Source organism: Apteryx rowi, unplaced genomic scaffold (assembly GCF_003343035.1).
Source record: "Apteryx rowi isolate R43461 unplaced genomic scaffold, aptRow1 scaffold_661, whole genome shotgun sequence".
NCBI classification, from domain to species: domain Eukaryota; kingdom Metazoa; phylum Chordata; class Aves; order Apterygiformes; family Apterygidae; genus Apteryx; species Apteryx rowi.
The window spans coordinates 340,444-356,237 of record NW_020450940.1 but is presented as its reverse complement, the minus strand read 5'-3'; the positions used below and the strand labels follow the sequence as shown (position 1 = coordinate 356,237).

The 15,794-nt window shown below is 42.9% G+C and overlaps 2 protein-coding genes and 1 long non-coding RNA gene across 4 annotated transcripts in view; 1 reads left to right on the top strand and 2 right to left on the bottom strand.

The window, feature by feature from the left end:
* Positions 1 to 232: 232 nt before the first annotated feature.
* LOC112975298 (actin-like protein 7A) lies at positions 233 to 4,470 on the bottom strand. Its single transcript, XM_026085185.1, is given in 2 exon segments — positions 233 to 2,497; positions 2,499 to 4,470. Coding segments are annotated over 2 exon segments (1,245 nt in total). The 5' UTR covers positions 3,248 to 4,470; the 3' UTR covers positions 233 to 2,001.
* Positions 4,471 to 4,588: 118 nt separating this feature from the next.
* On the bottom strand, positions 4,589 to 15,787 carry APTX (aprataxin). Of its 2 annotated transcripts, XM_026085187.1 has the most exons (8): positions 15,718 to 15,736; positions 15,466 to 15,602; positions 14,468 to 14,514; positions 11,959 to 12,288; positions 10,366 to 10,425; positions 6,186 to 6,412; positions 5,215 to 5,318; positions 4,589 to 4,922 (listed from the first exon to the last, which is right to left on the bottom strand). In XM_026085187.1, exons 2-8 carry the CDS (start codon positions 15,593 to 15,595, stop codon positions 4,768 to 4,770), a joined length of 1,053 nt encoding a protein of 350 aa, XP_025940972.1. In that variant the 5' UTR covers positions 15,596 to 15,602; positions 15,718 to 15,736; the 3' UTR covers positions 4,589 to 4,767. The 2 variants fall into 2 exon arrangements, with proteins under 2 accessions (XP_025940972.1, XP_025940971.1); XM_026085186.1 differs by having other exon boundaries at positions 15,466 to 15,787.
* The window catches only part of LOC112975300, a 9,904-nt gene continuing 4,541 nt past the window's right edge, over positions 10,432 to 15,794 (top strand). Inside the window, exons 1-2 of the long non-coding RNA XR_003256546.1 lie at positions 10,432 to 11,764; positions 15,082 to 15,296. This is a non-coding gene — a long non-coding RNA (uncharacterized LOC112975300). The remainder of the gene's footprint in view (positions 11,765 to 15,081; positions 15,297 to 15,794) is intronic.

The window sequence follows — 15,794 nt, the reverse complement described above, 5'->3', positions numbered from 1 at the left end:
GATCTTATTTCCCCGTCTGACTTACATGGCCTACTCCACATGCTGCAGGGATGGCTTAAGCCTGTTGTCAAGTACTGTGGTTAAAATGGAGAGAGGTTCTCCAAGAATAAAGCATTGAGACAGCAAAACACAAAAATGCTGCACAGGCCTGAGTGTTTTACTGTATCTGAGTCCTCAAAATGGTAATAGCACCTTTCATTTTGGACAAGGTGGAAGCCATCTCTCAGATCTGATGAAAGGAGTGGCAGAGGCCRATTTCCTTTCCAGGCTATGGCTCTGGCCTTCCAACTGGAATGGGACACTGACATTCCTAATTCCTGACACTCCTAAATCTGTTGCCAGGAAATGCTCAGGTCTTGCACTGCCTAACCTGTTTTTTAGAAAGGAACTCAGTCTTTAAAAGAATCCAAGAAATAGTAAAACTGCTGCAGGCTTTGTGAGACTTTATGCACGTACCTAAACACTCCATTTCCTTTAATGTGTATATCTTGGTTCTTTTGCTTCTCCATCATGGTGATGGTCAAAGGGGAAGAGCCTCTCATCTTAGATGTTTTTTACTTTTCTCCCATCAAGGATAAATCAGTTGAAATCTTTTGCCTTCCCAATGGAGGATCAGTCTTCTAAACCATTCATCTTGTAATTCATCTCTGAAATCCATTGTCCCCCCYGCAACTCCCTCTGTTGTGAGTGAATTTTGACAAATGAGCAGTAGAGCTGGAACCAGCACCTAGTGTCAGTAACTGTCAGAGTCCAATGCTCTTTGAGCAGCTTCTTGTATATATTCCACATATGGAGGGTATAATGTTCAACCTCAGATTTACTTATTTGAAGATACTTGATATTACATGGGATTTTCATTGAGCAGACTGATACAGCAATATACTGAAATGACAATACAAGTGTAAGTTATACTTAGCAGAATATAGCATTTGCAATATACAGTTGAGTCATAATAGAAATGTGATTCCCATTACTGATCTCTATAGTATGTTCACTGTCACAACACTGGGCACCCCCAGTCACAGGGAAGAAATATGTGGGCTGCAACTAGTTCAAGCCCGCTGCTGTCTTCAAAATTCTTTTATTAGTTATTTCAGTTTTTATACTCTGTGTTGGTCCGAGTCACCTACCCCCACTCCATGCTGGTCTGGCTAACTCAGGAAGACATTCACACTCTTGAATAAGTCAAAAAAAATTTACACGACTGGTTGATCCATTCAACTGTGATACAGTCAGTTGATCCATTCAACCAATACAGCCCTTTATCTAAGACAAAGGCCACCTCCGGTCCCCTTTGTGTTGAGATAAATTCAGCTTTCTTTGCAACAGCTGTGGTCAGTCACTCCCTATATTCTTCCCTGAGCTTCATGGGCACCTTGCCCTTGCCTACTTCCTCTGAGCCTTCTTCCATTGCAGGGGCTTCTTTGGGGGTCACAGTGAGCCTACAGTGGGAAGTCCTGCCTCCTGCTTCCTACTTTTCCAGTCACTGAACCTTAGTCTCTGCTTCAGCAACAACCAGTTTACTTTTACATGACTTCTACTAGGATGCTCTTTGGCTTTCTCAGAGGTGCATTTCACCTTGAAATATGCTCTGCATTAGCTGTTGTCTTGACAGAAACATTGAATTTGCTTTTTAAGTTCTGTGGAGGCTCTTGCAAACTGATGTAGTTATCGTAACTGAGATAAGCCACTAAGGCAAAAACATGCATTTATCTTAAGAAATGCCTCAATTCCTGAGCAGATATGGCTGTATGGAGGCCTGATTCTCATGAGAAGTAGACAGATAGATAGATTTCACTCTATCTCACTGCTATGTGTTGTCCCACTTCATCAAATACAAAAGATAAAACCAATTCCAGGCACAATATTGTGAGCACAATATAGCTGCAACAGAAGTCTCTTAATGTACTTTAATAATAGCAAGGGAGATGCTCTTGGCTTGATTCAGGTACCTTTTGTCAACATTAGTCTTTCTGAGGATGTGCTTACCCAGTGTCATCCTCAGAAGCACTTTTTAAAAATGCAGGAAGGACCGTGTTCTTCATATTCCCTCCTGTAAACCCAGAGCAGCTGGAAGGATTGGAGTGAGGCCAAAATAGACCCACCAATCCAGACAGAAGACTTCCTTTGAAGGGATGCAGCTACGGTGAAGTGGTCATTTGGGCACATCCAGGTCAGTTCGCTCTGGAAGCGGTCAGCAAAACCAGCCATCCTAGTGCTGCCCCCACACAGCAAGATGTTCCCCACCAATCTTCTCTTGAGGTCAGCATCACACTTCTCGAGGTAAGTCATCGTCAGCTGCGAAAGCCCTGGCTCCTGCGAGCAAAGTAAGGCTGGGTTGAAGAGTGCTTCAGCACACAGGAACCTCTCCTTGCCTATGGTGATGAGATGTCCATCTGGCAGTTCATAATTGATTTGCTGTTTCTTAAAAGGCAAACTCAAGTCCCGCTCAAGGTCCAGAGAGGCGTAACAACATTTTTCTTTAAGATCTTCTACTAAGCTGATATTCTGTGAACTTGTTTCCAGACTCATTTAGTAGCTTCATGAGATAACGTGTGATGTCCAAGCCAGCATAATCTACCCTCCCAGTGAAACTAGGCATGATATAACCTTCATAAATAGGAACCACATATGAAACACCATGGCCACTCTCCACCACAAGAGCTGAGGTTCTTCCGTAAGAATACATGGATAACTGGGACTGGTAGGCAATGTGAATGGCAGGCAGGCAAAATCCTTCAAACATCATTTCAGCATATTTCTCCCTGTTAGTGGTGGGACTCAGGGGAGGGTCTGACACCAGAACAGCATGATCCTCTGGCTGAATCTTCATCTCTGTGTGGAAAATATACTCCCAAGTATCTTGGACACAGTTCCAGTCCACCACTATACCATGTCTTAATGGGTTGATAAGCTCTAAAGGTACACTGGTGTTTTGAAGATCTCTGCCAACAAAGGTCTCTTTTTGCTTGTCCCCAGTCTTAGCAGTCTTCTGTATGGGCTTGCCAACTGTCAATGAAATCACATGAGAAGGCCACGGGTCCCCTGCAAAGCCACATTTAGAGTAACCTGTACCAATGTCTATGATTATGATTTCCTTCACTGCCTTGAGGCTTCCCTTGGCCACTGAAGCATGACTGTCCCCTTTAGGCTTTGAATGGGTTGTAGCTTGTGCTGCCTTTCTTGCAGACTTTCCCAGTACAGCTGTGACTTCCTTACAGCTAGTGGTGGACATGCTTCTCAGCATTGCCCTTCCACCATCCCACCTGGGGCCAAACCAAGGGGCAGTTACATCACTGGAGGCTTGGTGCTGCTGTTGATGTCACCGATTTATGACATCAGACACAGGCTTGCCCCTCAGGCCGTCAGAGGGTTTTCAGAAGCTGTGTTGTCACAAACTTACATGCAAAACGCCAGACTTTCAGGCAGCTGAGCACTGCTTTCTGTGTAGATGGGTTGCAGGTGTTCTATGCTTCTCTTTGACTTGCTCTGGGAGGTATTGAAAGATGTGACATCTGTCCAGAGGTGCTGCAGAAAACCCATGCTCCACAGGGATAGAGCATAAACAATGTGTTTAACTGTGAAGCAGCATGGATTTTTCTCTGGCCTGTCTCTCTACCATGTGAGGAAGACCAGAGTCTGCAGTGTTTGCAATTGCTGTTAACCCAAAATAGTTCCTGTTGCTAAGCATTAAAACTACTTCACCTCTGGGGACAAGTGAACCCCTGCTTACCTACTAGGACCAGCCTTCCCGTTCCCCTGGAGTAATACTGCAAAACTTTTTTCTTGCATAGCAAGAGCTCTGGGTGCTCTTTTGCTCAAAGCCATTTCACCCAGATGGCATCTTACTTAAGAAGTCAAAGATGGGCTTAGCAGGGCACAGAGCCCTACAGACTGATTATGGACCCAGAGACAGATTTTTGCTACCAGTGATCTGCTGCCTATCCAGAAGGTCACATCATGACAGTAGTCAGATAAGATGCTCAAAGCCTGAACGTGGAGAAACACAAAAGCATTAGGTCATGCTATAGTTTCTTTATCAAGCTCAACATACCCAGCCATATTTTTATATAAAATATATACACACATGTATGTATTCAGTACATTTTTGTGCATGAAGAAATTAGGCCTGCCACTCTTAGACTGTGAGCAGCGACTGCTCTGCCACTGGGATAAGGGGCTACACCTGCTCCACAGCTACAGGAAATTTCAGCAGCACTGAAATCTTTGAGCAGGGCTGTGTCAGTGTTGTGGGGATGCTGTACTTTATGCTCCTTCCAGAACACTTTCACTATGTTCCCATGAYGGTTTTGCTGTCAATCACCCCAATCTCTGTTATAGCATCACTCAAGAGACACTGCAGTGGTAGGCAGAGACATCAAGAGAAAGACCTCCCCAATCACAGTTTGTTTCTTCCCCTTCTGTAGTCAAACTTAAGTCTGGAAAAGCACCTAGGCTTTTGAATTAAAATAAATCCTTCTACGCAAACAAAACACATCTTGAAGACTTCTTTTCACCATACAGACAAGTATGGTTATGTCACAACGGAACTGCAAACACATCTTCAATTTAAGAAGTCACTTTTATTTTTTTATTTTTTTCCTCTATGCTATTATAAAGTTAACATGCTGCTGCTTCCAGGCTACATTCTGCCCATATTACATTTGTCATTAGAGTTAACAAAAGACACCCAGATCCTGTAACATTTCTATGACTTTGTCCTGAAATCTGTGTTCAGATTTCAGGCTAAAACAATTTTTTGCACAGTCATTTTGGCCGATGCTTCCTGAGATGTGCCTTTAACTGTGGGATAGTAGTTAGCTGTTTTTTGCAAAGGTGACATCTGAGGGGCATTCTGAGAAGTTCAGAGGTGTGTGCTTTCAGCATTACTTTTCCCTTGCTTCTTACCATCTCTATCACATCTGAAATAAGAAAGAGGAGGTATTGTGACCATGTAGCATCATGAAATGCATTTAACACTGTAGAATCTATGCATGATGCTTTGCAGGACAGCATGTCATTCCTGGTCTTTAATTTAAACCAATCAATCACAAAATTTAGTTGACTTTTACCTACTGCTATTCCCCAGTATCTGAAATCAAATAGAACCTTTCATTTATTGGAATACAATTTATGGCTTACACATTTGTTTTGGAAAAAGCCCAAGACCAAAGCCCACAAGCATTTTTATAGTTTTATACTTTTAATCATTACCTTCAGAGTTTATGAAGTATTCTGTAGTAAAAGAGTTCCAGTGCTTTTTGGTTTTCAGGGCAGGGGAATCAAAATCCTGGCTGATGACATGCAAATGCAGATGACTGAAACAATGCATTGTTTAGAAAAGAAAGAAAAATAACTGTTAATGCTTGAAATTCTTTTGCAGTATTATCGGTTGCAGACTTGATTATAAGAGAGCCTGACTGTCTCACGGATCAGTCTTATTTCATTAAGTTTGACCCACAATCCTGCTACAGAAGGAACCCACTCTGTGCTTTGGAAGCACTGTCCCCTGCTTAATGTTTCATCTAATTATAAATAGCCAAGATCATTACTCCGCAAAATGTACTTACCCCCAAGGATTGTCCAGTTTCCAGAAAGACAGTGACAGTATTTTTAATAAACCAAAGGATTACAGTTGGTAGAGTTCCTGAATGGGACTTCGTATTAGCAACTCAAAGCTAAGTCCAAGAACTGGGAAACAACTTAGGAACATAGACTGCAATACTCAGATACTCTACATGCATTTGGACCCTGTAATCCCTGGACTTGTTGATATACAAGGCTCAAATCCATGCTCAGTATCAAGCAGGGCAAGGCTTAAGAGTTACTCTCCCATCTCAGCTCAGTGTCCTGAGGGGAGATACATCCTAGCCCCTGGCTGTTTGCAGTGCCACCTCTTTCATCTGTACTGGACCACAGGCATCCTGTGATCCCATCTCTGCTAGGAGAGCCCCAAAGGCATTTCCCACTTAACTAAGAAGGCTGTTTAGCCCATCAGCATGTAGGCAGTAGTGTGCACAGCTGCACCTAAAGGACTTAGGCACCAAGCTGGTTTTTAAGTTTAGGATCAGTTGTGCTACAGCAACACCAAATTGTCTTAAAGATTTAACCTCAAATCTGTATATCCAGAAGAACGGGTTCTGGATAGCTGAGTTCTACTACCTGATGACTCATTTAGGTCTTACCTCATACTGGGGATCGCATGGTAACCCAGTCTGAACTCCAAAGTCTCTCTATCAGGGCACTGCTCAATCATTTTTTCCCCAACTGCATGCATATGTTCCAGGAGTTCAAGATGCTCACTTGTGACTGACTGTAGGCTTGAAATGGAGTCCCATGGTAAGATGAGCCAGTGGTAACGTGCTTTGGGATATTTATCTTTGATGACTACAGTCTTTTCGTCTTTGTAAACCTATTAAAAAGAAAACTAGATTATTTACTGATTGGAAGTTAAATGCCTTATTCTGATAAACACCATATTCAGTGGATTTTGAGACATTATCCATCTGGATCTATTGTGGTTACAAGAGTCCCTGAACACACAGAGGTGTTGTTAATAGAATTGAGAATGCCCTCTACAGCTGATGATGCTCACAGCATTAAGACCACAATCAATTTATCAAAATTTGCCTTCCTCTGAACCACACGAAACTGAAGTACAAAGGTTCCAGGGAAGTACACAGATCCCTGAGAACCCTTGCCACAGCATGCTTGGTAGTTTCTCTTTTCCCTTCATAAGACTATCAGACAGTCCACCCATCCCAATGAACTGTATTTAACAGCAGCCAATATGGATATCTAAGGAAGAATAAAAGACCAGAAAATCTGTTTACAGTTGAAAGGTATTCTGTAGGACACATCACTTATGCATATGCTCCAATGGGTGCGCATCCATGCTCTACTATGAAGACTGGTTAGCGTTCCCTTGAAGCATTCAGGATACCTTCTCGGCTTCTCCTCTCCTCCTGGCAGCTGAAACTGCTACTTGACAAGCCAATGCCAGCAAAAGGCATGTTCTTACAGCAGTCCATCTTAAAATTCAGCCAGGGGCTAGCAGTGCAGGGGAGACTTATACAGCGCTGACGAGGAACCACAGTACTGGGCAGACAAGACTCCACAACGATCATGTGAGCCCAGGAGGCCTCTGGTCAACTGGCTTGGAGAAGGCGAAGGTAGCAGTTGTCTCAACTACAGACGTCTTAGTTCATCTAATGCCAGAGCCAAGTGATTCAATGGGATCCAGGTAGCAACGGGATCTAGACTAGACAGAGGCCCACAAAGTGCATTCAAGTAAATGGCATTTTTCCCATGGCAGGCAAAGCAGCTGGGGTGCAGGTCAGAATATGCAGCAAGACTCTCGCAAGTGGCACAAGGACAAAAAGGAGGATTTCAGTGGAGGTGCAAAAGTCTAAAAAGCCAGGAATGGTTACTACACAGGAAGAAATATCAAGCAGAGCATTCCAATTCAAGGAGAATTTCAGCTTGATTTAAGCTGCTCCTGCACGTGCTCCCTTTTCTGTACCATAGACCAGACAGGTGTGGAGAGATGTTCCAGCACCCCTCTTTAAACACTGCAGGAAAAAAAGCTTTCTATTCTTATACAGCAAGGAATAACATATCTATTGCTACAGATGGCAGTGAATTCTCTGGAAAAATCACCAGTGAGGTCTAGGAAACTCTCCTTCCATCAGGCTTCATTCAAGCTTCATGGTCACCGAAACAAATCTTGGTGCTATGCTCAGTATAGAGCACATAGGAATGTGCTGGACTGACTCATGCTTTGAAGACTCCCGGAATGAAACACAAGTCTTAAAGGTAATACAAATAAGGTGCACAGTGCCATAGACTTCCAGCAGCGTTACACAGGCAGAAAACATTTGAGCCTGAGCACTTGCAATTCATGCTAGCCAGTGTGCTACTTGGCAAGATCATTCAAATAAAGGAGAGTAGATTTCTGTCATCATGCCGTCCTTCCCCTGTTTTCATTTTGCTTTGCCTTCTGCAAGAATTTGACAGAGCTGATCAGGAGAGTCAGTAGCAAAACAAGTGGAGAGCAGGGGTGCAAGACTGTTAATGGTTACTAAAATCTGTCAGGTTCTGAAAGAGAAACTATGTGCTATGTGTGCGATCTCTTAGCAGCATGCCTACTGTCAAGAAATGGAAGATTTCTTTCTCATCTTCGCTAATTATTTTCATAGGTTTATATACAGAACTGAGCAGTCTTGTTCTACATGAAAGACGACTAAAATTTTAATCAGCACACAAATCATAAGATTGACTTTCAGMAGCAAGACTAGTTCACACTGTTGTATTTTTACATACACACATTAACGCCTGCACAGGCGGTCAGTGGGAATAAAATCAAGGCAATTGTGAAAGTGTTTCTAAAAAAAATTAAAAAAAACAAAAAACAAACTGTCTGTTCTTTAATATTAAAAAGGAAAAGAGTTCTATCATGCATTGAGTTCGCAACCACATCTAAGAAAGACAACACTAAGTCACAAATAGTTATTCATGTTCTAACATTCAAACAACAGATTTAAAACCAGATTATCTTTCGACTCAAGAAAGCACTGTCTTGGAAAACGTGAACTTCTGCTTAAAGGATGAAGATTAAGCCCCATGTTTAAAAGGTAAGTCAGCACTTCAATAGCTTTAGCATCCCTCAGAGAAAGAGGCATTTGAAACTGCTGGCATTTCCTGGATAATGGACGTTCAGTTCTCCTAAAATTCTATACAGCCCAATACTTTAGACTTGGATAAAAATCAAGAAATTGGGAAATTCTGATTAGGTGTCAAGGAAAATATTTTCACCCTGAGGATGGTCATGCCTTTGAGAAGTCCAGCAAGGCTGTGGGATCTTCATCCTTGGAGATCATCCCAACTCAAAGAGACAAGGGCTGGGGCAACCTGATCTAATGCAAGTGGTCAGGCTGGGTGACCTCCACAGATCTCTTCCAACTGGAATTATTTTGCAATTTTGAGAAACAAGGGTCACATGTAAGTGTCTGAGAGGACAGATATCACAGAAACAATTGCTGAAAAGTGCAAAAAAAACTTCTCTAGTGTTAAGACTGCTACATAGGAGAGTCACTCATCCCAAAGCCAAGCTATAAGGATTTTGGCCTTGCTCTACCACACAGTGGGGAAGCAGTGAAAACACAGAAAGACACTTTTTTTTCCTCCTTTCTCCAGGTTCACCATCAACTTCTCTCAACTAACCAACACCTGCCAAAGGTGGTCTGGTCATATAGAAAGATGCATCTTTATGTAACACTGTTGGAGGAACAAGTAGTCATACTCCTTTCTGTTTTCCCAGACTGGTGGGATGTGAGTGAAATTCCTTCTTTTCATGTAAACATGGTTTCAAGAACTGTTAGGTACTGGATTCCCCTCATCTCTAGTACAGCTCTTCCATCAGCCTTTAAAGTAACCTGTCTCTCTCAAGATAAGTATTCCAGCACGAGTGCTGTTTGATGGAAAGCATTCTTTCTATTCCAGAATTGAGCTGTAAAGCTTGTTTTGAGAAGAAGCAGGCTATATATTAGTCATAACTTAAAAATAAAATTAAAGTAGCTTTTACTCATGGATAGAGAAGATGCTCTCAGAGCACACTAACAAGAAAGCATGTGTGGAAGAGTTCTGAGATGTACATACACTAGAACCATAAAAAACAGGAGTTGTCAGATTTCTGCTTCTTGAGTCTGACCTCTCAAAAAGCAGGCAGCAGACAAAAACAGAGCTGAAGGGGAAGCATTATGCAGCTAAAGGAGAGCAGAGAAGTAGAGGGAGAGAAATGCATTTGGAGCATCTGCAGAGGCTTAGCAGAAACCACCCAGAAATTCCTGTAGGCAGAAGGAAACAGGGTGGATCAGGAGCCAGTGATCACATCCTGTCAGCTGGCTCACAGGTTTTCCTCAGTTAAGAGTTCACTGGAAACCAGGAAACTGCATCACACTCAGAAAAAAGATAATGCTGACTGCTGGAAAAAGAAAAAAAAAAAAGGAAAAAAAAACTGCTGCTACTTGATCAGCTTCAACCCACACTATCCTTATAGATGGTTTCCTCAACAAAACAAAGCAACCATACTGTTCATCTACTCTCCCAACAACCTTTCCAAATCTTTTGGCCAAATTTGACAGAGTTGAGAGCTCAAGGATAATGAAGTTCTGACACTCTGTGAAGTCAGTATAGTAGAGACTTCCAAAAAAGATGTTACCAAAGAGAAAGATGCAAGCACAATTCAATCCTTATGCAGTAGCCCACTGGTTAATCAGATCATTAAAGTATGCTGCAAAAGGAAAAAAAGCTCATTTCACTTTGTTAAATGGAAACTACCATAAAGTGCGTGTGTACAATTCCTACCTGCATTTTTGGATCTTGCATGGAGCTCTTTAGACCCTGACTCCAGTGTCCGAAGTGTTCCTGAGATATAGGAGGAAAAAGCATTTTTAAAAGATAATTAAGAATCTAATGATAATTAAAAGCATTCAGTTAAATACTTTCATTGGAACTATAAAAACAAAATAACAGCTGAATGACAGCTGAATTTTTTGTTTAAGAGCATATGCCCTGCTATCTCCCCCACAAAGCTCCTTATTCAAATTCYTAACAAGATACTGTTAAGATTCAAAGTAAACCTTTCAAATGTTGGAAAAGGTTATCAACAGGGAGTCCTAGATCTGTTTGAATTTTGTACCTTGCTCACACACGTTATGACACAGACCTTGAATATTACTACTGATGCCAGATCATTTCACTACAAAACCTGTTGTTTCATGAATCACAGGGGCCAAAGGAGCTATGAGGATCTCTACTCACAGCCTCATCACACACTGCACAAAACAAGGAAACAGTGTTTTAGTGCCTGGCCTAGGTCTTTTGGTAGTGTGCAAGACAGAGTGGCTTGTACAGAAGAGTAAGGCACAGGAAGATCAAGCCAATACCAGCAGATCTCTCAACTGTGAATTTCTTGATTAATGAATGCCTAGTGGAAGACACATTGAGTGTACTTCTTCTAAAGCAGACAACATATTTCTGTTCAGAGCACTTCACAGGCATTGCCAAAGATTATCCTCACCATATTCATGTCCAGGAAGATGTTCAAACATTACTCTAGTGCAGAGAAAGAAACAGAAAAGTATAAGCCAGCTAACAGTTTGACTCTCCTTCTCTCTCTGCTTATACTACCACAAATCTGGCCCTAATACAAATAGCCTGAGGCTGCAGATGAAATAAGTGGTAAACTTGGGACTAGAATTTGGTCTGCTGGGTTGTGTTTTTGTGCTGTCTCCTCCAGCAACCACACATTTAATTCTAGAAGTAGTCATTGCTCTTTTTGATTTTGTCCACGTCAGTCCAGCTAAGAGAAGTTTTTAAGCTAGTAACACCCATTAAGGGAAACACAGTTCAACCACAAGGAATGACCAAAGAGGAGATTAAAAAAAAAGAAGGGGGGGGGCAAAGTGTTGCATTGTGTGTGTAAGCTTTTGGATAACCACTTCTGCATTTGTAAACACAGCAGATTTCATCTCAAGTGGCAGCACAGAATCCTCATGGGATCCCAGCTAAGCTGAGCTCACGTGGACTGCCTTTCTCACAGAAACTGCAACAGGAACCAGAGATCAGATTCACACTTGCTAAACGCAGACCTCTTCACACTCATACCAACCCAGCAATCGTGCTGATTTCAGCAGGAGCCTGTGAAGGACTCAAGCCACATTAGCAATTTCGTGGAAGATACCCAGCTTAGAAGGGAATCCAGGTAACTTTCTCAGGATCTGTGTGGTGTCAGGAGCATAGTCTTTGCCTTAGCACATGTCAGCTCATGTGCTCTGGATACCTGCAGGATCTGTGTTCACCTGACAAGTTTCCCCATAGGTAGCGCTCACAAAAGAGCTCTGCTGGAGAAGACAGCCCTAGGAGAACCAGCAAAAGTACTAATTCTAATACACTTACCTTTTTGCTAGAAACCCCCTCATTTGGAGATACACTGGAACTGCTCAGTTTGTCATCTGAAAAACTGCCTGGTGTATCCACTACCTCCGTCTTCATACTTTTTCTGGGCACATTTTCTTCATTACTATTTTTGCAGGAGTCCTCACATGGCCTCTTCTCAGCTTGTGTTTTCTCTTCTACTTCTGTAACAGTTTTCCCTGATTCTTCAGAGAATTGCACCGTGTAGGGGTAAAGTTTGTTCACAACATGCAGAACTTGGCCTGGCTTCATTTTCACCTCTTTATCTTTGCCAATATTTGTTAAATCAACAGTAGTTGGATTAACGCCGATCTTTGGGGGGGGGGGGGGGGGGGGGGAGAGAGAGAGCAGAGGATCTTTTAATTGTCATCACCAGCAACTAAGACTCAGTTGTCCTGAAAATATCACTATCCTGGAAAGCAGAAGTATTTTGTATCCACTCCACACCCATCCTGACACTGACCCACTCTAAAGAATCAGGGAAGTTAGAAGTTGGAGGCACATCTCTATGATCCCATCTTGCACTCAAAACTGCTAGCACACAACCCTCAGAGGCATGGTGTCCCAGGGGCTGAGCAGCACAGCTGACTAGAGTCACAAGATGACCTATGCCTCCCTGACCCCTTTTCCCTCCAAAAAAACAAACAAAAAAATGAAAATTTAATAACTGCTAAAACAATAACAGTTTTAATAACAATTACTGTTTTATCAGTAACAGTAGTTTTAACGATTATTTCTGTCCACCTCCAGAAGGTTTCCCAATTTCCAACTATTTTATTTTCTCTTTCTGCTCCTTTCTTCTACATTTTATTTTCTGTTTCTCCCAAATGCTGTCCTGTCAGCACATCCACCTCCAAATACATGTGACCACTCTGAATGAGCCAAAGGCTCATTTCAAGAGAGAAAGGAACCCAGGTTCCCAACAGCTGGCTCACTAAGAACAGGTCATTCCCAACACTTTCAACATACTTCCTCTTGCATAGGCCAAAGAAAAAAGGGAAAAAAAAAAAAAAGGACAAAAACAGTCTATAGAAGTCCCCCAGAGGAGTCCACTATAAAGGAACCAGCTCCTTGAAAGACARGAGTCTTTTCTTTTTCAGGTCATATCTGATAATCTTGTGTGGGCTGGGGAAGGGTTATGTTTCAACAGAGCTGGTGAGAACTGTTTCATTTAAGAGAGGTGAAACCTCTCTGTCCACCCCAGCATGTGTTAGTATGGGTAACCTACAGTGTTTGCTTGAGTGGATACATTTTGTTTGATCATGAGAGTGACTCTAGGGAAGTAAGGGGTCTCTGGCTTCAAAATGCTTTTGGTTAATGTTTATACATGGTACAAACTGTAGGAAACCAGATCACGCCAGTGACTGATGAACTCTGACACAAAGTCTTTCTTTAGCTTTGTCATTGCAATACCTGCCTGTTTCACCAGATGGTACTGTGCCTCTCATCAGTCAACACTGCCTGTGATAAATCCCCGATCCCAGACAGGATCTTTTCAGTCTATAACCCATAAAGTTTCACTGCCATCAAGTACATTTCACATCGCCCTGACCAATATGCTATTTAACAGCTGATCACTGGAACCCGGTGCTGCACATAAWTCACAGGGGAAGCAGCTCTAGAGCAGACTGTGAAAACATGCTAACTGCTACCACCAGGGGGTACTCCCTGGCCCGAGATTCCAGTAATATCACATTCAAGCGGTTGTTAAGGGTGATTCCTCTGAAATCATGTCTAAGAGTTTCTTGCAGAATTCACCAGATACCAGTGGGGCCAAGTACTTGCTGAGCTCTTAGGACATTTTGATGGAAGATGTTACTCATCAGTAGATTAATGTGGATGCTGATGCTGTGGGCACACATACATGTCCCAGCACCTGAAGCCTTTCCCTTATCTCAGGGATAGTGGTGCCCATTAGTATGGGAGAGTAGGCCTGTGTCCTCCCAGTTAACAACACTAGAATGCCATCAGTGCTGTTTCAAATCCCACCTCTCCCTAGAGATGACCACAACTTTGGCTCTATTAGCCATCAAAACAAAAACTTTTGAGAACTGCCTAGTCCCATCAGTATAATCAGAACCATTTTGACCTTAAATGAAGGGCTGCCTCATCTTTAGAGGTGCAAGGCTCAGGAGGAAAATCAGCAAGTTAAGCTCTTGATTAGGGGAAGAACACTGAAATCTCCAAAATCTATTCCCTGGAGGAAGAACAGGCTGAGGACTTAAGGCAGTGTTCCCTGACACTGCAGCTACAGCCGTCTGAAACACAAGCATGTCTGGAAAGAGCATTGCAGCTTTTGCACTGAGGTACACAAATGAAAGACAGCCCTTCTGAGGGCCACCCAGCGTGCTCACCTTCATCATAAAATAGCTTGAGGCCCTTCAGACCTGACCCTGTGGTCAGAACCATTACTTGCAGTATTTGTGGAGTGTAAGCATAACGACCACCTCAGTAAGCATCAGAAATATTGCCTATCCATTTGAAAACATACCTGTTTGACTGTGACATACCCCTTGTTACAATCTGCTTTTAACTGTACTGAAAAAAAAAAAACATAAAACAATGTAAATAAAAAGGCCCAAAAGACAGAAAACACTCCTGCATTTTAAGCATGTGCTATCTTCTGATAAAAATTTCTATGCATATTTTTGTAAGAAGACTTTTGCCATGTTGTCTTAGTGTTTCCAAGACCACTGATAAGACGGGACTCTTTCACAAGACTGAGTTATACCTGCACATTTGGTATTATGAATCAGCAAAAATTACATCAGAATAAAGGGGAAGTCCACTGAAATATTCTACAAATTCTTGCTGTTCTCATCAGTGCTCTGTCACAACATGGCAGGGAAAAGGGCTGTGTCCAGAATGGGAGAAATATAAGGTTGGGAAGGTGGAAAGGGAAGTATTTTGCAAATTAAAATGTGGTTTCTCCCAATGAAATACCAAGTCATACTATAAATCAATTGGTGGAAGACAGAGAACATGACTAGTGCCACTCACCAAGTGAGAGCAAAGGCAGTGGAACGGGACTATGGACCTGGGGACTTATGTTAGGGCTCAATATCTTAGTTTATAAAGGTGAACTTCTTATCTTCCTTTTAACAGGAAGACTGTATTTCCTCAGATTTGTCAGGACCCAGAGGTCTTCGCAAGTGCTTGTAAGAAACTCAATGGCTTCAAGAATCACGCAGCTCTGTGTACCATGCAGAGACAAGAGACCATCAGCTAGTGACTTCAGGAATAAGCCTATGGGAACCCTGCTTAGATATCAAGGAAGAACTGTCATCTCCAACTCAACACTGCACAGAGCAGGCCTACAAGTAAGGCCAAAACAATGCTTCCTTGGTTTCACTGTAATTTAGCCAAGTGGGAGAACAAGGCTTATTGATTAGCATGAGTGAAGCATGAGTGCTGTACTTTTATCTCAGACTCTTCACGAGCTTAGCAACACTGCCAGACTGAGAAAGCAGCACTCGAGCTGAGCCTTACCTTGCTGCCGCGAACACTTCTTATCCGTTATACCAGTCTCTGGGCCACGTCCAATTACCACTGCTCCCAAGTGGGGCAGCCTGATTCGGTGGCTGCACCTCTCTTGTGCCACCAGCCAGCACGCACGCATCCCTGCACTGCRGAGCGAAACAGACAGCGGGTGACTAACACGCAGCCCCCCAGCGCGCTGCCGCCGGGGCGAGCGGGGCCTAGGCGCCCCCAGCAGCCTCTGCGTTAGCTAACGTGGCTCACGGTCACGAAACTCGAGGCAARGCCTCGCGGCCTGCGGCGGGCCCCAGCCGCGGCGCCCGGGTCCTGGCAGCCCCTCC